The following is a 23,210-nucleotide window of genomic DNA, read 5'->3' on the forward strand; positions in this document are numbered from 1 at the left end:
GCTTTCAACATTCCCCTCCAAACTATTAGTTAAAGTCAGATTTTTATGTAAAGTCCTTGAACAACACATCTGTATGGATGATACATGAAAGACCATTTTCATAACTTACTGATTATGGAAAGTCTAACAACAGTGAAGTCCCATAATTCATACTAAACAATGATAAGACAAAGATGACATGCTGGAGTCTGCGGTTTCAATCCACTTCCTCAATGGTGGGGCCCTGAGAGCTTCCTCCTGCCTGGCTCCCGCAGCTTCCTGAAGGCGGCGCTCCCTGATACAGCTTTGCCACGATTGGCTTGCACACCCTCTCTAGTTCACTCTGTTGGTGCTCATACTCGTCCTTCTCTGCCAGCTGGTTGTCCTCCAGCCAGGAGATTGTCTGGTTGCACTTGTCAATGACCATCTTTTTATCCTCTTCGCTTATCTTTCCTTTTAAATTCTCATCCTCAACGCTGCTTTTCATCTGGTAGGCGTAGGACTCCAGTGCATTCTTTGCTGCAATCTTCTCTCTCTGTTGCTCGTCCTCTACTTTGTACTTTTCTGCATCCTGCACCATCCTCTCTATCTCCTCTTTGCTGAGGCGGCCCTTGTCATTAGTGATGGTGATTTTGTTTTCTTTGCCGGTGCTTTTGTCGACGGCAGACACATTTAGAATGCCATTGGCATCAATGTCAAAGGTTACCTCTATCTGTGGTACACCTCTGGGAGCGGGGGGGATACCTGTGAGCTCAAATTTCCCTAATAGATTGTTGTCTTTTGTCATGGCCCTCTCGCCTTCATATACCTGAATTAGCACTCCTGGCTGGTTATCTGAGTATGTGGAGAAGATCTGAGTCTGCTTTGAGGGGATTGTGGTGTTTCGTTTGATAAGAGGTGTCATAACCCCACCTGCGGTTTCAATACCCAGAGACAGGGGTGCCACGTCCAGCAGCAGGAGATCTTGGACGTTCTCTGAAGTGTCACCCATGAGGATAGCAGCTTGGACTGCTGCCCCATAAGCCACTGCTTCATCTGGGTTTATGCTCTTGTTCAGATCTCTGCCATTAAAGAAGTCCTGTAAAAGCTTCTGGATTTTTGGAATCCTTGTGGAGCCTCCAACCAGGACCATTTCATGGATCTTGGACTTGTCCAGCTTGGCATCTTGTAGGGCTTTCTCAACTGGCTCCAGGGTTCCCCTGAAGAGCTCAGAGTTGAGCTCCTCAAAACGTGCCCTTGTGATTGAGGTATAAAAGTCAATTCCCTCAAACAGAGAGTCAATCTCGATGCTAGCCTGAGAACTGGAGGACAAGGTCCTCTTGGCTCTTTCACAAGCTGTGCGCAATCTCCTCAATGCCCTCTTATTCTGGCTTATGTCCTTCTTGTTTTTTCTTTTAAATTCCTCAACAAAGTGGTTGACCATTCGGTTGTCGAAGTCTTCCCCGCCAAGGTGTGTGTCCCCTGCAGTGGCTTTCACTTCAAAGATGCCGTCCTCAATAGTCAGGATCGACACGTCAAAGGTGCCTCCACCAAGATCAAAAATGAGTATGTTACGCTCTCCTCTTTTACCTTTGTCCAGGCCATAGGCGATGGCTGCTGCAGTGGGCTCGTTGATGATCCTCAAAACATTTATTCCAGAGATAACCCCAGCATCCTTAGTGGCTTGTCTCTGTGAGTCATTGAAATAAGCTGGGACTGTGATGACTGCATTTGAAACCTTCTGTCCCAGGTAGGCCTCTGCTATCTCCTTCATTTTAACCAGAACCATGGAAGAAATCTCCTCAGGATAGAATGCCTTTGTCTCACCTTTGTGTTCGACCTGGACTTTGGGCTTTCCATTGTCATTAATCACCTTAAAAGGCCAGAGTTTCATGTCGGACTGGACCACTGGGTCATTAAACTTTCTTCCAATAAGTCGTTTGGCATCAAAGATTGTGTTTGTGGGGTTCATGGCCACTTGGTTCTTAGCAGCATCTCCAATGAGCCTCTCTGTGTCAGTAAAGGCCACATAGCTGGGAGTGGTCCTGTTGCCTTGGTCATTGGCTATGATTTCCACTTTGCCATGCTGGAAAACCCCAACACAAGAGTAGGTGGTGCCAAGATCAATGCCAATGGATATTCCCTTAGCTGAGGACATCTTGCTTGTTGCTTGGAAGCGTCTAAAAAGATCCAGAAAACATTGCATTTTAATAGTGAAGGAATTTTGAAGAAAAATCAGTCAAAAATAATTGACTGTGGTCAGTAACGCTCGTAAAAATGTTTGTATACTCTGTCCATCTAGCTGTCAGATTAATTTGTTGTGTGCTTAACAATTAATTAAACACTGGCTGAGTGGTACAACTAATAACTAGCTACAAGCTATGCTAGTGACTCTGCTTCACAATTTCTATAAGTTTTGTATCTCGTGTCAAAGAACTTCTCAAACAACAAGCCTGGAATAGTTTCGTACATGCTCCTAATATTCACTACTGAAAAATATTTAATTAAAGCTCAACTGATGCGTTTATGCTGAGGATTAAAACAACTGAATTTGACAGACATCTCAGAAGTTTTCGACCGTGTATTTCTAAAATCTTCTAAGTGTGGGTACTTACTTTCAGCGATGATCTCTCTGTTAGAAGTGTGAGAGGATTCCCCAGGGAAGTTTCCTTTGAGTCAGCTTCTGTCTTTGTGCACTTCTTCTGAAACTTATGCCAGGACTGACTCAGACCTGCGGCATATATAGTAACAACCAGGTTTCCAGAACACTCTCTGCCCCCTCCTCCTCCTCAAGCTCAGTGACTGAACTGTTAATATTAGAAACTAATGCAGCTGGCTTGGTGCGCGAGAGTTGGTGAATATTCTAGAGAGGGACAGCAGTTTGATGTTCAGCCAGCAGGGCTGACGGTCAAGAAAAACAAAGTGGAGAATGTAGAGGTAAGACACATTCAGGGAGTTATGTAGAAGCGTTAGCAGCCATGAATGCCAGCTTTATTCCCAAAATCATGGAAAGTATTGTATAACCACAAAGGCCTCGCCATCATTCTCTGAGTTTCCAAAGAAACACAATTTAAAGTAACGTTTCTCTTTTAAAAATACTTAGTTTATTGCTGATTTAATGCATTCATTTTCATATATAGTATACACTTCTGATCACATGAAATGTTGCTTAAGGGACCCTGTTGGATCAAATTAGGACAGTGACAATCATATGCCAGACAAAGTCTAATATTTTCCTTAAAATACAGATCATACATTACGAGTTACAATTACTAGCAGAAGCAGTGGAAGGAAGACATTAAATACGGCACAAATAAGTGTGGTTTTACAAAAAGGTATGATTAATATAATTAAGGTCAGTGCTGATGTTTAGTTGTTGTACAACTTTCTAAAGAAGTTGGGAGGTTTTCTTTAAAAAGACAATCTTAGCAAATCATCTAAACTCCTCTTAAACAATGGTACAAAGAGAAATGATTAAATGTTTGTTAAAAATATATATGCCCATTTGAAATTTGATGCATACTAAAATAAATAACAATAACTGGGATTGGGGCTATATTGTTGTATTAAAACTTACCAGCACAACTGTTTTTTAAAACTAGAGAAATATTTTCTCATTCCTGCATGATATCAGCATTTTTCTCCCCATATTCCTTAAAGCACCAATTGTCTTCAGTGGGTGACAGGTTTGAACAGAGGCCAGTTTAGCTTCCAGACTCTTTTACTAAGCAGCCATGCTGGTGTAATAATTGCAGGCTGTGGTTTGTCATTGTCTTGCTGAAATAAGTTTCACAAGTTTTTGGTCTTATTTCTCTGAAAGTCTCTGAATTCCGTAAAACAATTTTGTGTTCTGTTGGACCTTAAATTCCCCCCAAAAAACTCTTGTATTTTCCACTAAGGAACACTATTCTCAAACAACGTTCCTTTTTTTTCTGACCAATTATGTTACTGACTTGTTTCATTTCTTTCCAGCATACACACATTTTCTATCCTTTTGCTGAACAAATTGCAAATTTTTGAACATTGTTATTCACATAAAAATTCAAAATGAGCATATTATTTTCAAACTGCAATCAAAAGTCTCAGTTTAAACATTTGATGTCTTTGTGTTTTTTCCATTTTTATAGCGTCCCAACTTCTTTGAAGACAGAGCTGTAAATGAGCTAAAAAGGCACATTCATACCATGGCCTTAAAAGGCATTATCCAGTCAAAAGGCTCTTCAGGGACACAGATCGCAGGTGGAATGTGAGTGAGCAAATGGAAACTTAAAACAGATTATAGCAGTTAGGAAATGCCGGACTGGTCCAAGCTTTTCCAGCTTCCTTTTTGGGAATGTGTAAAGCCTGCCATCTTTAACATATCCTGTGCTGAGACATAACGTAGCATCTTAATCTGTTACTAGCACAATAACAAAGTGTTTCATGATCATCTTAGTGTCCAAAAGAGTGTCCAAATCCAGCTCCACAGGTCAGGAAGTTAAAAAGCATTTAGACACTCAGAGGCTATTATGAATTCTGAACTTAAATAATAATCAATCATATTGTTAATATAACTGGTGCTATACTTCAAGGATCACTGGACGTTACCTTTTAGGGCATGTATGCAGACACCATTCAATGAGTTGACTTCACACACACAAAAGAAGCATCTCTAAAATATTGTGCGTACTAACACAGAGTTTGTTTTGGCTCAGCCTAAACTCTTGCTCATGGAATGTACCCATAAAGTCTTAATGTCACTGACAAACAAAACATAAGTCCTTTTTTATGTTTCATACATACAGCCCTTATTTGGCACTGTGCGTAAATAAGAGTAAACAAAGAAATCAACAGCTCTGTGATCTAGTAACGTAATCAGTAGCAACTAAATATGTACACACACATCAACGCATGCACATGGGCTTTTCTTTAAACACATGACAAGACATAATGTTAGTTGATTACACATTATATATTCTCTATATATCTTCATCTGTTATATTAACACTAATTCTGAGGTACTATTAATAAGTTACATTCAGAATAAGTAAAATAATTCCTCCATTGTGTATCAGTTTAGAAAATAAAAGAGTCATCTCTGTTCATCCCAGGGTAGTCGGGCATCCTCCTAATACCTGTGAACAAAAAATAAGCGTCATTACACGTTTAGCTACCACACCGACATACTACAGTCAAAACTTAGGCGCTGATGGGTAATAAAAGAATGCAAAGATATACATCTGAGTGGCACCAACCTGTAATAATTGGGTTTGAAAGGGCCGTTCTTGTTGAGGCCCATGTACTTGGCCTGTTCATCAGACAGCTCTGTCAAGTGGGCATCAAAGTTTGGCAGGTGCAGACTGGCCACGTATTCGTCTAGGAACAGACACAGATTGTTATTCACACTGTGTGGATACATTGCACGCAGTTCACTGAGTGCTGTATTTTTCATAGTCATAAGATGGCGGCATTGAGCAACGTTTCGGTGAAGTAGTGCAAGAGACTGCATTCTTTCACACACTGCTGCAAATTCTCATCCGTGTGCGTTAATAAAGACGAGTAGTTTTGTTCACAAAAAAGCAGACTCTTACCCATTTTCTTGGGCAGAAGATACACATCTTGTTTGTAACGTCCCTCTGGTGCATTGAACAACTCAATCAAGGCCAGGGCCTACAGACAACACAGACCACAAAAATGGCTACAAGACTCGCAAACAGTGCCTGTAAATGACATATTCCTGCAGGGACAAACTACTGACTTGAGTTGTTGCAGTGATAGACAACACAAACGTAGGCACTGTGGAACAGCTCAGGTTTAAGAGGCGACCCTGAAAAAAAATGACATACACAAAGTTCATTGTAGATTCTGTACACAAATTAATCACAAATGGCACGATTTGTTTTAGTTTAAGCAAAACAATTCTCGTGATTTTAAAAGGCACGGTTTTGTGAGCATTTACTGCAGGGCTGTAAAGGACGTCACCTCTGCAAGCAGAACAACCCTCTTTCCGTCGGGCCAGATGATGTGGTCAACCTGAGAGCGAACCCTCTCCCAAGTCAGTTCAGGGCTGCGCAGACTTGCCTGAAGACATAAGAGGCAAATGCCCATTTAAAAAACAGATTTACACTGATTAGACACAAATTTAAACCGTATAGCAGCAAAACTGCTCTGACTAGTCAGAAACAATTAACAGGACCTCTGGGGGTGTCCTGTGGGGCCTGGCACTGGGATGTTGTCAGTGAATTATTTAGGTTGTGTGGCGGGACTCCGCAGACGTGCAATCTGATTAACCCGGGCAGTTTTTACAGCACAGTAGGCAGTGTTCTAATTGAGGACGTTGCTGTGATCTGGGAATTGCAGTTTCATGATGTGTGTGACGTTTGTATGCAAAATAATTATATCCATATGAATTCCAGGATCCAAGGTTTCCCATCAGGACAATGCATTCTAGCAAGGTGATCTTCACCTGTCACTGGGTTAACAGCTGTGGCTGAACATAACAAGGACGTTGTTTATGTTTTAACTTGTCCATAAACACATTTGACATATACAATACATACCACAGAAACTGATTATATGTTAGATTAAAGGTGCTACTTAGTTTACTAACTATTGAAAACATCCATCCATCCATTTTCTATACTCGCTTAATCCAATTTAGGGTCACAGGGGGGGCTTGAGGCTAACCCAGTTGTTATTGGGCAAGAGGCGGGGAACACCCTGGACAGGTCACCAGTCCGTCACAGGGCCACATAGTGAGACACACAACCATGCACGTTCACACTCCCTCCTGAGGACAATTTTAGAGTCACCAACTTAACATGCATGTTTTTGGACGGTGGGAGGAAGCCGGAGTACCCGGAGAGAACCCACACATACACGGGGAGAACATGCAGACTCCACACAGAAAGGCCCCAGACGGGAATCAGACCTGGAACCCTCTTACTGTGAGGCAATGGTGCTAATCACCCTGTTGAAAACATTCAAACTAATGTGTGAAAAAACAAGAACTATGACATTACGTTAAAGACATATTTTTAGTATTTTGCAGAGACAGTAAGTGAGTGTAACATAGCCTGTAGCCTTTAATTATACTACTGTCTGCCTTAAGATGGGATAGTGAGTCAGTGGAATGTCCAGCCTGCCCTCAGTCCATCATGAGTGGAAGAGGAAGTAGTGCTCCTCACTGAGTGTATTTTTCCGATATTCAGTCTAGGGTTATTCGGCCTAGCTTCAACCCCTATTGGCCTGTTGACGAAGCATTGGTCGTCAAGTAATTACAGAATAATGCATCATTGATTGAAACATTCTACAAAGCAAGCTTTAGAAATCAGTATTAACAAGAGAGCTGGTAAACTACTTTGTTTTTAGCCTAACAACTCTTGACACTTTTCCTCTAACTCTTTCAAACCTGCTGCCTATGTTGTTCCGTCTGCCATTCACCATCATGAGGTGGCGCTGATTGTGATGTAGTTTAGTATAGTCTGGTCCCCAAAACAATCCAAGATCATGTGGCTAATTCATGAGATCATCGTGCGGATTGTCCTTTGGATGATTTTTTAAGCTGCATCTGTGTATAGCAACGGAAGACCCAAATAGTTGTACTGATGTTGATGACATTAAAGAATAAAGACAAATAAATGAATAAAAATAACACAGTTCAGTGACCGTATTCGAAATAATGCACCTTTAATGAGAGGGAAAGATTAAATATGTCGCTCTTTAGGAGCCAGGCACCCTGAATTTCTGAACAGCAAACTTAAATCTCGTCAATAAAAGCTTAAATAAGGAATTAGACATGAAGGCATTTTTGTAGAGTTTACTGGATTATGTGTGAAGGACAAAAAAAAACTGTATTTGTTAATGAGCACATTAAACTTTTAACCTTTTTGGGGTTTAAGGCTTTCAACCCTTTTTTCGTCCATTTGCATTTGAATAGCCTTTTAATCCACCGTTTTTCTGCACAACCTCAAAGCTAGAATTTTAAGTAGAAACTCCCAGACAGCAGCTTTTACAAAATACCCTTAAAAATAGAATAAAAATACCCTTACCACATCTATCTCAGTATTGGAATGTCCCATATTGCAGACGATACAACCATTCTTCATTCGGTCAAGCTGTTCTCTGGTGACAACATTCTTGTTGCCTGAATTCAACAAGAATAAAGATGAGGTGATATCAGACTCACTGATTGCAGGGGGTGAACATTTAGGGAGAATTTCAAAAGTTGTCTGTATTTGAACTTTTTATTTGCAACTACATCAAAAATTAGTCTTGTAATGCACTGAGTCCGAAAACATTTGAACATTCAGACGCAGTCTGGTTTCAACACGATAAATCAACAGGAACACTTAAATGAGACATGTATTTGTGTGTTGGAAACATTGTGAGCAACAAAGCAGAAGTAATGGATGTCACTGCATGCAGCACAGTACCAGTGCAAGTTATCACCACGTCCATCTGCCGAATGACCTCACTCAGCTTGACCACTCGGAATCCATCCATGCTGTGTGGATAAACACACACATAAGCAAGACAGAATGAAAAACAACTTTAAACCAATTAAAACAATACTTTGTTGATTTGGCATCATTGCTAATTCAATGTAGAACACAGGAACAATAGCCAGATAATTATTGATGGACTCCTGCTGAATGATAATGGGTAGTGACTCACCTCGCCTGAAGGGCACAGATGGGGTCAATCTCCGTGATGCACACAATAGCTCCAAGGGCTTTAAGAGCAGTGCAGCAGCCTTTTCCCACCTACAGACCACAAGACCATGCAATTAAAGGTTTGCTACGCCAGTCAAAATCCAATCTTAACCATGTTAAGTGAGTTTTTTTTTCTTTGGCAAAGGAATGAGTCACCTCTCCATAACCACACACAACCACTTGTTTCCCTCCAAACATTATATCTGTAGTCCTCTTCAAGCTGGTAGAGACAAGCAAAATAACAGATCCTGATCATTTTCACATGATCACAAAAAGACAATCGGTAGCAATGTTGGCAAGACATATCTATTTTTTTCCATGACTAAATCTGCTTACCCATCCAGAATAGATTCACGGCAGCAGTAAAGGTTGTCAAACTTCTGCTTGGTTACCGAGTCGTTCACATTCATTGCAGGAACACACAGCTTGCCAGCCTTAGACAACTGGTACAATCTGAGAGGACACATGGGGATACATGTTCAGGCACATTATCACACTGAACAAGTGAGATGCATCCTGCGTGACCTTAAACTTTCCGGAGCATCTGGGTAATTGAGTCTTTTGAGGGCTGTGTTTTGCTGGCGTTAGGAGCAAACGATATCAGTCATGTTTTTCAAAAAGCCTCCAGTCAAATCAGATCAGCGTCCTTTTCAGTCCACAATGTCATTGGGTGTCAATACTACCATGACTTATGTAACTGCTTTGGATCCTGTTTCTGCTGACACAACATGCAGTCTGTCACTCAACAGCAATTGCTTTATTTGGGAACTTGGATTGTTTTTAACGCTGAAGAAACCTCACACAAATGAATCTCAACAGCTTTGTGTAAAGGTTTTTGATTACACAACAGCTTTGTGAAGGTGCAGCTGCTCAGCTGTGGCTGCTTCCACCGCCTGGCCTCCCCAGTTCAGCTGCACCTCCACCTCTGCAGCAACTCCCACCACTAGCCCTCCTCTGTCCAGCTGCACCCCCACCCCCATCTCTATTAATGATAGCAACATCACTCCTGTCGCCATCCCTCCGCTACAACCTCTGCGTCTAACTAAAGAGGAGGTTGGAGCTGAGCTCAGGAGACTTCAGTCATGGAGGACTGCAGGCCCAGATGGAGTCCATCTGACTGCCAGACCACAGTAACACAGTCTGGAACACTGGAATGCAGTATTGGGGCTCCGCAGGGTACTGTTTTGGCTTCTTTTCTTTTCACCCTGTACACATCGGACTTCAGGTACAACTCAGAGTCCTGCCACATACAGAAGTATTCTGATGATACGGCTGTTGTGGCATGTGAGCGCGGTGGACAGGAGAAGGAGTACAGGGACCTTGTGGAGTCTTTCTATGGCTGGACCAAAAATAACTGTTTGCTCCTGAACACTACCATGACCAACAAGCTGGTGGAGACTTCAGGAGATTTAAAACTCCATACCAGTCAGTCTGCATTGATGGAGTGGAGATAGAGACTGTTCAAACCTGCAAATACCGGGTGGTGGATAATAAACTGGAGTTGTCTGACAACATAGAAGCAGTGTGCAGGAGGGGCCAGAGTTGTCTCTTCTTCGGGTCCTTCAATGTCTGCAGTGACATAATGTCCATGTTTTATCACACTATCATTGAGAGTGCAGTGTTCTATGCTGTTGTCTGATGGGGGAGTTGCACTACAGACAAAACTGTAGGCGTCTGGACAAACTGGTGAAAAAGGCCAGTAGGCAGAAGGCTTGACCCTCTCAGTGCTGTGGCGGAGCAACGGATAAGGAGGAAACTGTATTCTGTTTTGGAGAATAATAAACATCCTCTCCACAGCATCCTGGCAGGTCAGAGGAGCAGCTGCCGTGAGAGGCTCATCTCACTGCACTGCAGGACTGAGAGGTTCAGGAGGTCCTTTGTCCCCACAGTCATAAGGCTTTTTAACAGTGACTGCTGACATGTTCTTCTCAAGTTTATTTATTTATTTATTTAGTCATTGATAAAGTATTTTTCTATTCTATTCTATTCTAAAATATAAACAGGGCTGTAAACTGTAAACTGTGGCTTTTACTATAAAAATGTTTGTTTGAAATTAGAATCTTACCTCTTTATACATTAAAAAATAACATTATTAGCTTACGTTATTTCTGTTTTAGTTGTTTCAGTATTAAAGGGACGGTTAGTGGGTTAGCAGTGGTAGTATCCCACAGCCCAAAAAGGCTTATGAAAATGCAAAAGTTTTGATGACTATCAAAAACATAGTGATGCCACAGTCTTTATTATTCATAAAACTTTATGAGCTGCCACAAGCTGTGGAGGCACTAATGTGTGGATGCGGTTGCTTATCTTTGGCTTAAGAGGTCACAACCTGGGTTTTATGCTCATAATCACTGCTATAATCACAGCTCATCTACCCTTTTCTTAGTTAAAATCAAATCACCATCTCTCATACTTTGCTTTTCCTTGAATTTCTTCCAACTGAAGTCCTCCCATCAAAATCCATAAGATCTAATCCTCGTCTCACCTGTGAACACCAGTGACACTCTCCTCTACGATGCCACGGACTTTTTTGAAGATGCTGGGATACTTCTTGTACACCCAGTGGGTTAAATCTCCGCCATCATCCAAGATCTACGGGAAACAAAGCCGAGCCAACAGCATGAAAGATTGATTCTAAAATAAGAACAGGTCGTATAAACGTATAATGGGACAGTCCAGATGATACCATATTGGCCTGCCAGCCCCCAGTGTTGACACAACGATCGATACACCACCAAAAGTCATCCTCTGATTCACCCTTCCATGCAAACACAGGTACGCCTGAAGGAAACAAAACACACAGGATGGGAAGAGACGGCGTGAGCGACAGATCCATTAGTGTGCATTACACAGCGAAAGCATAGGTGTAAAATGGCTGTTGTTAAGTCTCAAGTTACCTTGGTTCATATAACTTTATTGTTAAAAAAATAAATTAAACTCACTTCTTCTTGTACTATATACTGAAAGCGATACTTTGGGTTATTTGATGGGTTGTGTGATGTACGTATGGCTAGTTGGTACCTTAACTGTACCAGCAGCGGCAACTCAAACCTAAAAAATGTCATAGTGGTTCAGCAAAAATGATTCAAATGCATCACCATTGCATCAGACAGTTATTTACTTTACTTGGCACTATCCTCTTAAATGAACAACATCTGTGTTGCTCAACGACACTGCGCATACTGCAGCTGCCCAGCGTTTCCTGTGGCTGATCAGCTGTGTCTCACAGTGATCTGATCCAGAAGCAACAACTATGACACAGTAAAAATCAGTGATTACACAAGTGAAGACAACAGCGTGCCTTTTTCTGGTGAGATAAGAAGATATCCGTATAAGCCAGTAGAACTGTTGACAAGAGATGCAGAGCAGAGAGACAGAGCAGAAGCAATGCCCTGGAGGAAGATATCCAACAAGTCTGAAACAACTTCTAGCGGACTCAGCTGATCAGCAGCAGGATTCTCAGTGATGTGGAGCAACACAGCTTTTCTTTGGTTGAGAAAATAGTGACAAAGTACATAACGGTCTGATGCTATAGCATTGTAGGCTTCACTGAACCACTATATAATTTGTGAGATTTGTTTGAGAGTTGTTTTCTATGGCGATAATCCACTCTTCTTTTGTCCTTGCTCTCAGGTGCCGTCAGCTTGGCTCCACCATGAGAATTCGTCCCTGCTCCAGACAGACGGTGCTCTGACCGCTGCCTGGTGCAGGTAAAGCACTACTCATAAGGACTTCACACGGCCCCACTTAAAAATACCTAAGCTATAAAATTTAAAATTATTTCTAATTATATGGAATACAAATACTATATTAAATTTAAACCGACCAGCTATAGATGAAATGAAATGTCAAAGGGTTTTTTAAAATTTTGTTATGATTTGTGACAGGCTACCATAATTCCATGTTTAAAAAATGTTATTGGTTAACTTTGGGCAAAAGATTTGGTCACAAGATGTTATATGAAAAGAGAGGAGAGGATCTCACCTGTCTCAGCAAGAGCAGCAGCCACCTCGTTTTGAGTGGAATAGATGTTACAGGCAGTCCAGCGACACTGGGCCCCGAGGGCTACCAGGGTTTCAATCAGAACCTAAGAGGGAACAATGGAAAATGTAGATACATCAAAAGGAAGCAGATGTCAGAAAAGGAGAGCATCTGAGGGACCTGCAGTGAACAGGATGAGAATACGTACGGCAGTCTGAGCAGTGATATGGGTACAGCCCACTATCTTTGCCCCAGCCAGTGGCTTCTCCCCCTGGGCTCTCTTCCTCAAGGAAATCAGGGCAGACATGTCTGTGGGGGTAGGAGGGGAAATAAAACACCAGTAAAATGTAACTGATGGAGTTTTTCTATCAACATATATCCACTTTGGTTCTCATTTGGGGAAAATATTCCAGCTATTTCTGTCTAAAATGGGGCAGTTTAGAAGTTAAAAGTACTGGTCCCCAGCAAAAAACAGATGTGACTGGGAATCGTGAGGATATTGGTGTCATTACTGGATATGCACGAAAGCCGTTACAACAAACACGCAAAACGAAGGAAAAGTGTGCCGTCTGGTCAGCCAGGAAAATCTGATTTTAACATGGACGTCTTTTGAATTTTAGAAGAGAATTTAGAAAAGCCAACTGTAAAGCAGGACTCGTGCAAAGCAAAACTGACGCATAATCAAGAACCAACCAGCTCTCTGTTGGTCAAAAAGCCCCCATGGGAGGATTTCAGAGTCAGGTTTTGATTCGTGAGAGTAAAGAATGGCGGATCCTTTCAAGCTACACAAAAACAATCCCTTTCTACGTGGCAGTTGTGCATTAAATGGCTGTAAAATGGGAGACTGATTTAACAACAGTGTCGGTAACAGCTGTTACTACCCAGGTTTTAAGCCTGAAGAACACTTGTCAAGCACTCACACCTACTTATCGCTCACATGGACAGTGTAAACAGCCAGAATGACAGAAGAGAGAGGGAAGAGTCCACAAAGACCCCCACCTTTTAGACGAGGGTTCAGAGGAAAAGAACATAACAGATGATGAACAGAACTTGAGGAAAAAGCTGTGATTATGTTTCCAGAATACCAGTGACACTCAGTGCCTGATCCCTGAGCTATTAAGAGTTGAGAAATCGAAAGAAGAGGACTTTTATCAAGAAGTAGCAAAACTGATGCAATGTGAAATTTATTTGGGAACACAGGCACGACAGGTAGCTCAAGGCTTTCTTTGTAAAACTGGTAACAATAGGGAGTGTATTATTCCTGACTGCATCACAGTAAAATCACAAAGAAATTATGAAGCCAGAAAATTCATAAAGCATATACCTGAGTATCTTCCTGTGTTGAAGAAGCAATTCCATAGGAAAAAATAAAGCATTAAACTCAGACCAACTTCATCAAAAATGCCTCTATTATCATAGTGTAAACTATTTTACACCTGACTTTCGATACCCCAAACGTTTTTAGCCTAATTTTCAGAAATCACACTATGTGCTAATGAGGTCAAATACCTTGTTCTGCAATTTCAATTTCTCGGCGGCCAAATTCAGCCTGTTTGATATTCTTCACACAGAAGTCGCTGCTGCCGTGGGTGTTGACCTGGGCTTTGTCCCGAGGGGAGGTTTCATCATCGGAGCTGTCGGTGTAGGATGCAGCTGGAAAATGAAGAACACAAAAGGTCACTCTTTTGGTAAAACACATTATGAAGCCAATTATGAAATCTATACTTCACATCTGTGAAGCATGCATTTCCTGTATGTACGTGCCTGTGTGTATTGATGTCCTGCATACAATATTTATTTTATTTATGGATAAACAAACATAGGTCTTTCAGAGAGATGTGATGTGCACTTTAGAAAAGCATGTGTATCTAAAGTTCATCAGTACTAGAAAGTGTATTGGGATGAAATATTCAGATAGGAAGTACCTGAGCTGTAGCTGTCTGTAGAGGACTGCGAGATAGACCGCGACAGGGAGCGGCGGCCTGCCTTGGTCGGGTACTTGCTGAATTCCTGTTTATCCTCTGTATTTGCAAACTGAATCTGAGGAGAACCAGAACAAAATGGGACGTCACACAAAGATAAAAAGAAGCTAAACAATCCAGACATGTTGAGAGTTACTGCATGGATTCTGTATGAATTAAGTGTCCACAAGGAACTCACGGGTGCGTTTGAACAAAAAGTAGCACAATCCTCACTTGTTAATTGTGATTAAATTCCACAAAAATGCTTCACATAATGTTTTCATGCTCTTCTCTGTTTATATTTGGACTCATTGTGCTGCTCCAGTCACAACACTGTCCTTTCAAAGAAAAAAAAAAGGAAATCAGCTTGTTACAGTGAATCACAGGTGGATCAGGAAGAAGGGAGCTGGTGCCTATTTTTAGATGTTCTCTCCGGCCCTGTGATGTATGCTTTGTTCAAATACACAGGCTTGAGTTGTTGTTGATGCTGATTCATCATGTCTACCCAACCGTTCAAAGCGCCCAAGATCAAAGACCTGGAAGCACATAAATTGGATCAGCAAACCGCTAGCTTGTATATTTTCTTGCCTTGCGTTTAATAAAAGTCTCAAGTGTTCAATCTGTGGGGTTACTGTACCTAACGGTGGATGAAATGTACTTTTACAAGCTTAAAACTTGCAGATAAAAAGGATTTTTGGAAATATACAGTCAGAGGATAGTGTCACGGGTAACTTGATTACTCAGCACATTAGAGAAATTGGAAGACCGCAGGAGCCCGTCTGGGACCTTGTTATGTTCTTTCATTTCACATCCTATTTTTATGAGGTTGATATGTCCATCAATATGACAGATGATGTCACTAAAGCTATTACTGCAGGCTTAACGTTATGTTCCATAAGAGAAACACGGAAACCAAGGCTATCTCAATATTGCTTAAAGCCCGATCAGGGGTGCCACAGAGACCTTCTACGTACAGTCACTCTGTGTGCTTTTCCAAGAATTCCAGCCTGTGTCTTTGTGTCTTAGTGTCAAAAACCCTGATCGTGCTTTTACGTCGTGCTGCTTGTTTTTCAGACAACGCTGTTTAATGTCATAACACTGTATAATGTCATGCAATAGTGCTTGTGGTCAACACAGGAAGCCTTGCAGCATTTCCTGAAACGTTTCCCCCTTGTGTCCTCTTTCATTTCTGATAACTGGACTTCTCTTTTCTTGGCGGTGTTAGAATGCGACTTTACAATAAGTCAGAGTGGATCCTCATACAGTTCACACAGCTCCTCCTCAGACATTCACTTTCTTTCAGATGTCTTCATTCATTGTGACAAAGCTGTGGGATTCTTATTTTCAATGTCCATACCATGTGTTTGCAGTACAAACTAACAGGCAGGTCGGCAGAGTTGACACAACATACAGCTGCTGAATCTGAGAACACACGAACGCCAGACTGAAAACAATGAGATGGGTAACATTTGAGTATCATGTGCACTGCAGCACATACACTGACCTAGAATCATGAGATGACAAGTAAATCTTAATGATTAACGAGTTTGCGAAGTAATGACACAGCATCAAATCATTACAAAAAATACAAAGAAATTGTTTTCATGGTCAAACATGAAGTTGATCAAATATCTAGTAACGTCACAGTCTGATGCAATTGTGCTTATGGCTCAGTTTCATGGCAGTCACCACACAGATATGAGCAGAAGCTGCAGGTGAATGAACGGGCTTCATACTAAACCATCAACATAATTCATGATCACAGGGAAAAATACAATAATCTTTTATCCCAAAATCCCAAAAAGTGAAATGATCTCTTGTACTTTCAAATGACTTACCTTGGCAGAAATGCCCCCAACAATAGTAACTTTATTCACAATCCCTCTTTCCATGGGCAGTGACACCTGGGACTTAACAACCTACTGTGCAAGGAAAAAGTAACTCAAGAAGCTTGGGAGACAGGGTGATCCGTGCAGATCTCTGCATGTCTCTGTTTTCACAACTGAGAGAGTGGCCTGTCTCATATGCTTGTAAAATAGTACATTTATGTTGACTTTGAATCAGTTTGTACTGATGTGGACCCAGCAGACATTTAAGACAGCCTCTGCGCTGATCTTTTTCGTTTCGCAGCCACAATAATCAGAGGGTCCTTTTCTCATTGTTAAAGCATTGAGGAAAACATGAGGTTGATCTAATAGATGATGAAATACTCTGTGTAACTGAAGACTGCATTATGTTTCTGCTTCTCTCTCTCGCAGAAGCCTCAACAAAAGGTGAGCTGTGTGAATAACCTTTTGAGAAGATAATCAAAGAAAAAACATTTCTGTTAAATGCAAAAAAAAAGCCTCAAATAATCCTGGCTGATCTATTCGTGGGATATCCCACAGCTTAGAGTAAAAAGTGTGAAGAACAAGTTCCCTGAGATGCAGCAGGAGCAACTCACCCTGTCTCTCCCGTGCCCATGTTTGTGCGCCATGGCTGCCCGTCACTGCCTGCTCTCTCCAGTTTTCCAGCCTACCTCCCTGAGCCTCTGTGTCCTCTGTGTGATGGTACCAGGTGTCCCTGATGCTATTATCCCAGAACACTCCCAGAGCAGAGCAGGGGGGAGGTTCTCACCTATTATCGTGATTTCTAATGGCCAACTTGGACAGAGAGGAAGAGAGGAAAAGAGAGGCCTCAACGGGAAGGGGAGGTCGATTCCTACTGAGCCTCTCCCTCTACCTTTCAGTCTCTTTGGCTCTGCCCTTGACAACCGGCTGCAAAAGTCAGTAAGTTTAATTTTATGGTGATTTTTACAAGCGCGTGGAAAGCAATGTATAAACAGGAAATATGTTAAAATTGCAAACACAGTAACAACACATTTGCTACAGATTATACTTTCAGCCTGTGCTGCTAATTTGGACCACTAAATACATGGGGATTGACGAGAGGAATTAAACCCTGTCTCCATTAGCCTTCTGCTGCATCAATAGGCATCCCTTTAGTCCCATCCTACAGCTAAAAATAACCTTTCTCTTAGATAGCAGGCCAGGTCACAGACTTAAGCTGTAGAGTGTGACTGTTGGTCAGTGGTGTAAGGGCTCAATGGGGGCTGGACATAAGGCAACATTAACAATTTAACCAGACACCAATAGAGCTATAGCACCATCTAACTGTAATTCACATAGATCTTTGCTGAGTGTTCACAGAGACAGTAGTCAACAAGTCAAAGACACCCAAGTATAAATAGTGCATAGGCAGTAAAACAACATCCAAGTCAAGCAAGTGAAATTAAAGCACAGCCTTAAAATATGTGCACTCAACTTTAGCTCAACACATGCATGACCGATTACAGTGTTGTGAAAAAAAACATGCATGCTAATCCCTCCTCTCTGCAGAGTACTATGTGACCTTTAGCTGAAACTATCATTTCCACAGATTTCTGAAGTAGGGCCACGTTTTAGAATTAAACACAATGGTGTGCCACTGACTAGCAATAATTTACTGATGTTTTCACATGTAAAAAGGTCCATTTTAAATACCCCAGACTGCTGATAGCAAATACTGTGTTTAACCCGTTACAGCTGTAGGTTTTAAGGGGTTAAACAGGAGAGAGCCTGTGTAAATATCATGGGCAAAAGCGAGAGCACAGTTGGAAAATGATGAAACTAGTCAGTATGGATGTGTTGTATTTCACAGTGTATGGCCACTTTTCCACCAATGTTAATAACTGTTCTATATAACGTGTGAAAATATGGACTTTCAATAAACACCAGAGAGAGACTGCTGTCCATATTCTTTTAATATCTTTAATTCTTTGCACCGTGGGCCTGATACAATTTTTACATAATAACCGCATCATGATCCTTTGGGCTGTTTCATGATAATTCACCATAAATATAAGTCACCTTTATAGTTAGAACAGGACTGAACAGAAAAGTGGAAACAGACAGGTTAAACTGGCTTTTTTTTGTAATCAGAATCTCAATTCTAAAAAAGTTGGGATAAAGATGTAAATAAAAACTGAACACAATGATTTGCAAATCTCATAAACCAATGTCTTATTCACAAAAGAAAAAACATATCTAATGCTGAAAGTGAGAAATTGTGCTCTTTGATGATAAATATCAGCTCGCCAAAAGCTCTCGTTTGATGGTGGCATCAACATTTAAAAAGTTAGGATGTAGGTGATAAAAGGCTGAAAAGGCTCTGATAAGAAACAGCTGGAGGAACATGTTGCAGCTAATTAGCCTACCAACAGGTCAATGATGTGACTGGGCATCAAAAGAGCACCTTGGAGAGGCAGAGTCTCTCAGAGGCAAAGATGAGCAGAGGTTCAGAAGCAATTTCAGAATAATAAATAATGTTTCAGAATAAATACACAACACTATAAAAAAGATTCCGACAGTCTGGAGAAATCTCTGTGCAGAAGGGACATCGATATCAATATGTGATGTTTGAGCCCTCAAACAGGCATGATTCTGTCATGGAATCACTGTGTGGGCTCAAAAACGCTTCCAGGAATCACTGTCTGTGAACACAGTTCATCGTGTCATCCACAAATGCAGGTTAAAGCTCTGTCGTGCAAATAGGAGGCCATATGTGAACATGATCCAGGACCGCTGTCTTCTTCTCTGAGCCAAAGCTCATTTAAAATGGACTGAGGCAAAGTGGGAAACTGTTCTGTGGTCGAACTTTTAAATTATTTTTGGAAATCGTGGATTACTAAACCAGAGACTAAATAAGAGACAGACGGTCTGGGATGTTACCAGGACTCAGTTCAAAAGCCTGCATCTCTGATGGTTTGGGTCCAGCAACTGGTCCCCTCAGTTCCCAGATGTTTAAGACTTCTGTTCAGAGATAAAGAAATGCTATATCGGCCCTGATATGTCTTCCATTTCAATATGAGCTAATACGTTTCATGAAAAAGTCAAATGTTTCACTTTCAACATTTGACATAACTTATTATTTGCTTCTATTATAATAATGACATAAAATGAACATGAATAAGTGATTATTATGTTATTCTAACTGTACAGCAGTTGACTAGTGTTTCATAACAGTAGCAGCCCTTCTGTCATTTCTATTTTACCAATGAAACTGTGAAAATAAGGTATAAACACATTTCAGATTCTATGAACAGCAACCCACGCTCACGGGGATCAGATGAAAATGATGATGCATGAACAGATTCAGAGTGAGTGAGTCCCACTCTCGGGGGTGGGGGGGGTGTATTGCATAACTGCTGAATTGATCCAACAGAGAGGAGGTAAAGTTGTATTCTTTGACTCACCCACCATCACACTCACACACTCATCTCTAATTTGCGGCATCGATTATGTTTACTCTCTTTGATGATGTGACATCGGCCTCCTGCTCAACCAACATTCAACTCTTCTTTTTTGCAATATCAATTTTGTTTTCTGCTTTTTCCAACCGGTTGCTGCAGCTGTTTCACTCGTTCCTTTTGTCGTGCTAACAGGTGACTCAGTTCGACGCTGGGCTCTCGCATTTATTCACAACACATTGCTGTGTTTTCATAAGCGCAGTGCACATTCCTACCATCCAATATGTTTTGAACCGGGACCCCTGAGGCGACTTACAGTCCACACATTATTGCCTGTCAGACAGGGGGTCTGAGCTAATATTCTGACATCTATGAGCCCTGCTGCTGGGAAAAGCAGATATTTTTGTTATCTTAACATTTTTTTGCCCCCTCTCCCTTTGTGGACGTATTTATGAAAAAAATAAATAAACAAACAGTCCTCCTTTGGCGATCCTATCATTAATACGCCAACAAAAGGAAAACAAGAATAACAATTTATGCCTATTACTGCTTGTGTATTTAACGTTTAGGGAGAACTATCAACAGAGGTGCAATTAATATTCATAACTATATCTTAACTAATGCAGAACTCTGCGTGAGAATAAGATTTGTGTGTTTTAATAACATTTAATCACAGAATTGTGTTTCGGATTGTTAAAGATGGTGCTTCAAATATATAGCTACTTTAAATCTGCGGGGATCAAGTGAGTGTTTGCCATATAATCAGTCACCAGAGGTGCTGGTCTGTCTAATGTTTCCATGTCTGGAGGGGGGGGTTCAACTTGCCACATTACATAATTTTGCAACCTTTGGGGCTGATTCATAAGTGAGTTTGTGGAAAAACTGGTGTTTTGTCACATCTTATATGGCTGAAAAACTGTCATGGTCAGCGTGCTTTTAAGGCCACATCCGCAAGTACAAACATCCCCATTATGTGGCAGGGAAACGAAGCAAAATCAGGATCAGTATCAGTTAATAAGTCAGATTGCAAAAAAGGTGCATCATGTAGAGTCGACCTCTTTGGCAGAAAATTCTTACAAATATCTCTATACCAAAACACAAAATATTGCTGGCTGAAAATCTGTCCTGAAATACATCTATGCCAGCATCTATTCCATTATTCAGTGCTGTAAAGCTTCTGTCAGGTCTTATTACTGCTTCGCACCGCAGTATGGTTCAACCCCTGGCTCCTAAAGTCAGGACAGTATGTGTCAAAGACAGTGTGTGCCATTAAGAAACTCTGGCCAACACAAAGGCAAACCTTTCAGAAAAGAACAACAGTCGTCAAGCTTGACAAATTCCAAGATTCAAGGTTTGTTCCCCACACCGGTGACACATTCTCTGCTAAGGTTTTCTCACAGGCTAATCAGTGAAAAGAACGACCAGAAAAGCACCATATATCTGACTCTTTCCTTTCCCACCTCTGAGCAGGCTGTTTCTGAGAAAACAGCAAAGAAGCCTTCAACAAGCACTGCATAAACACATGGTTTTAACTCATGTTTATCTGCTGCCAGCTGTGGTGGATCTTTACTAATATGAGAAGCCAACTGAGGAGGGTCTTTTTTGTCTTATGCCAATGAATGACAGCCGAGAAATCCCTGGGCTTCTCTCACAGGTGCACCGCTGAAACAATTTCATCATGCTGTTCATATCACGAGCACAAGTGAAGGGATGAGTTGAATAAACAATAGATGTGGTTGTTTTTTGACACATTGCATCTCTGTACTTCACGCCTAGCATGCAGACCACACACCCCCTCCCCAAGCTTATGCTTCTCTCCACTTTGCTGTAGGCCTGAAATCAGAGATTTAAGAGCTCAACTCGTTTTGTAGCCGTTTCCTGAGTCCAGGGTGTTGCTAAGATGCCTACAATGCCATATATACAAACAGAGAGACTGCATAAAGGCACATTTTAGCAATAATCCTTCATAATGATATGTTGTTACCTAAAAATGTTGTAAAAAACTATGATTAGACTAATGCCACAGGGGAGAAGACAACGCATGCTTTTCCTACGATTCTTTTGAATCTGGGTACTTAAAGTGGTAGAAATTGTCACTTTGTAACTTAACACTAAAGCACCATGCGCACAAGTTGGGATGGAAATTCTGATCGGAACCAACAAACTGGTTTGGACCACATCTACACCGTGGGTTAACCAGCCGTCCCTCACTGCAGCACAATTCTGCGTACCAACGTGGATTTATCCTCCTTACATGTGACTCCTGGTCTCTGCCCAATGGCATTGAGTGATGGCCAGCCTCACGTTTCTTACCTTCTTGACGGATTTCATGGTGGGGACTGCGGTGAACGCTGCGGAAGGCAGCTCCCCCACGTTCATGTTCACATCGCTGCTGTTCTTGCTGACCGTCAACGCGGAATATTTTTCCGCAACGTTTTCAGTCTCTTTCACATATTTCGTGGCTTGTTTGACCTCAGTTTTGCTGTCCGCGACCGATTCAGTCATTGCATCCGATTGATACCGATACTAGAGGGGGTGAAAAAGCCGGCTCTCTATTGACTTCAGACTGATGTTAAGCTTTATCCGTCGCCTTCTTGCTCTCTTGTTAAGCTTCGTGGCTTAAAATGAGCGAAGCGACGCTGAAGCAATAAGCACAAGACCTCCGGGCGAAGCACTGAGAGCCTGATCAAGCCGTTTTCTGGCTCCTATCCTTGTACTTTCTGGGAGAGCGGCACAGGCACTTGTTTCGCTTCTGCAGTTCAGCTGTCAGGCGCAGACAGCAACATCTCCGACGGGAGGGGGCGGTTTGTTGAGGCTGTCACCCGAGCAAGTGAGCATCGTGTAGGCGGTATCATCCAGCTCTCCTGCCCACTGGAGGGGAAACCGGAGTAGTAACGGCTGAGGTTACCCGTAAGAAGAGTAATTAAAGTATTGGGTTGTCGCAGGCATTACTCATCTATTAGTTAGCGCACGCGTAGATGTTCAGTTTCCGTTACTCCAGTTAACCTGCCAAGGAGACTTAGCACAAGTCCCGCCCCCTCTACCATGATTGGCTGACTGCGTGCCAGCTTCCACAATCCGCGGCTTCTGATTGGTAGAGCCTGCTAATCAGAGTGTTTATACCTGGGAGGTCCTGTTCAGGGACGATATCTCCGTTCCACTGTCTGTCTGTTTGTTTGTCTATCTGTCACTGTTTTTATTCTTACACTGACATGCTGTTTCACACCTGGCATCCTCACACACATCTTGAGTGACCACTTGTGATCAGATGTCACTGACCTCCTCTGTATGCACATCAACACATAGCCTAAAAGTCTGCTATGTAACATTACAGGACATTGGTAGCTCCAC

The 23,210-nt window shown here is 41.7% G+C and overlaps 2 protein-coding genes across 3 annotated transcripts; both read right to left on the reverse strand.

The window, feature by feature from the left end:
• Positions 1 to 69: 69 nt before the first annotated feature.
• On the reverse strand, positions 70 to 2,660 carry hspa1b (heat shock protein family A (Hsp70) member 1B). Its single transcript, XM_072367085.1, has 2 exons — positions 2,574 to 2,660; positions 70 to 2,138 (listed from the first exon to the last, which is right to left on the reverse strand). The coding sequence occupies exon 2, from the start codon at positions 2,114 to 2,116 to the stop codon at positions 197 to 199; it is 1,920 nt and encodes a 639-aa protein (XP_072223186.1). The 5' UTR covers positions 2,117 to 2,138; positions 2,574 to 2,660; the 3' UTR covers positions 70 to 196.
• A 934-nt stretch (positions 2,661 to 3,594) lies between these two features.
• ahcyl1 (adenosylhomocysteinase-like 1) lies at positions 3,595 to 22,825 on the reverse strand. Of its 2 annotated transcripts, none has more exons than XM_072366564.1 (17): positions 22,173 to 22,825; positions 14,558 to 14,672; positions 14,142 to 14,285; positions 12,841 to 12,941; positions 12,636 to 12,738; positions 11,338 to 11,432; positions 11,137 to 11,243; positions 8,988 to 9,104; positions 8,808 to 8,871; positions 8,614 to 8,702; positions 8,373 to 8,443; positions 7,989 to 8,083; positions 5,920 to 6,018; positions 5,696 to 5,764; positions 5,529 to 5,607; positions 5,193 to 5,313; positions 3,595 to 5,072 (listed from the first exon to the last, which is right to left on the reverse strand). In XM_072366564.1, exons 1-17 carry the CDS (start codon positions 22,362 to 22,364, stop codon positions 5,066 to 5,068), a joined length of 1,668 nt encoding a protein of 555 aa, XP_072222665.1. In that variant the 5' UTR covers positions 22,365 to 22,825; the 3' UTR covers positions 3,595 to 5,065. The 2 variants fall into 2 exon arrangements, with proteins under 2 accessions (XP_072222665.1, XP_072222666.1); XM_072366565.1 differs by lacking the exon at positions 22,173 to 22,825 and adding an exon at positions 17,037 to 17,209.
• Between the last annotated feature and the right edge of the window lie 385 nt (positions 22,826 to 23,210).

The sequence above is a fragment of the Leuresthes tenuis genome, unplaced genomic scaffold, assembly GCF_036924035.1.
Source record: "Leuresthes tenuis unplaced genomic scaffold, fLeuTen1.0.hap1 SCAF_16, whole genome shotgun sequence".
In the NCBI taxonomy this organism is placed as follows: domain Eukaryota; kingdom Metazoa; phylum Chordata; class Actinopteri; order Atheriniformes; family Atherinopsidae; genus Leuresthes; species Leuresthes tenuis.

Excerpts from the sequence above, each read along its gene's own strand:
- hspa1b (XM_072367085.1), bottom strand. The coding sequence starts at position 2,116 with ATGTCCTCAGCTAAGGGAATATCCATTGGCATTGATCTTGGCACCACC.
- ahcyl1 (XM_072366564.1), bottom strand. The coding sequence starts at position 22,364 with ATGACTGAATCGGTCGCGGACAGCAAAACTGAGGTCAAACAAGCCACG. Across the intron at positions 14,673-22,172 it reads CCATGAAATCCGTCAAGAAG|ATTCAGTTTGCAAATACAGA; the intron begins GTAAGAAACGTG and ends GGTTCTCCTCAG. Across the intron at positions 8,703-8,807 it reads TTGTGTGTGGTTATGGAGAG|GTGGGAAAAGGCTGCTGCAC; the intron begins GTGACTCATTCC and ends TGTGGTCTGTAG.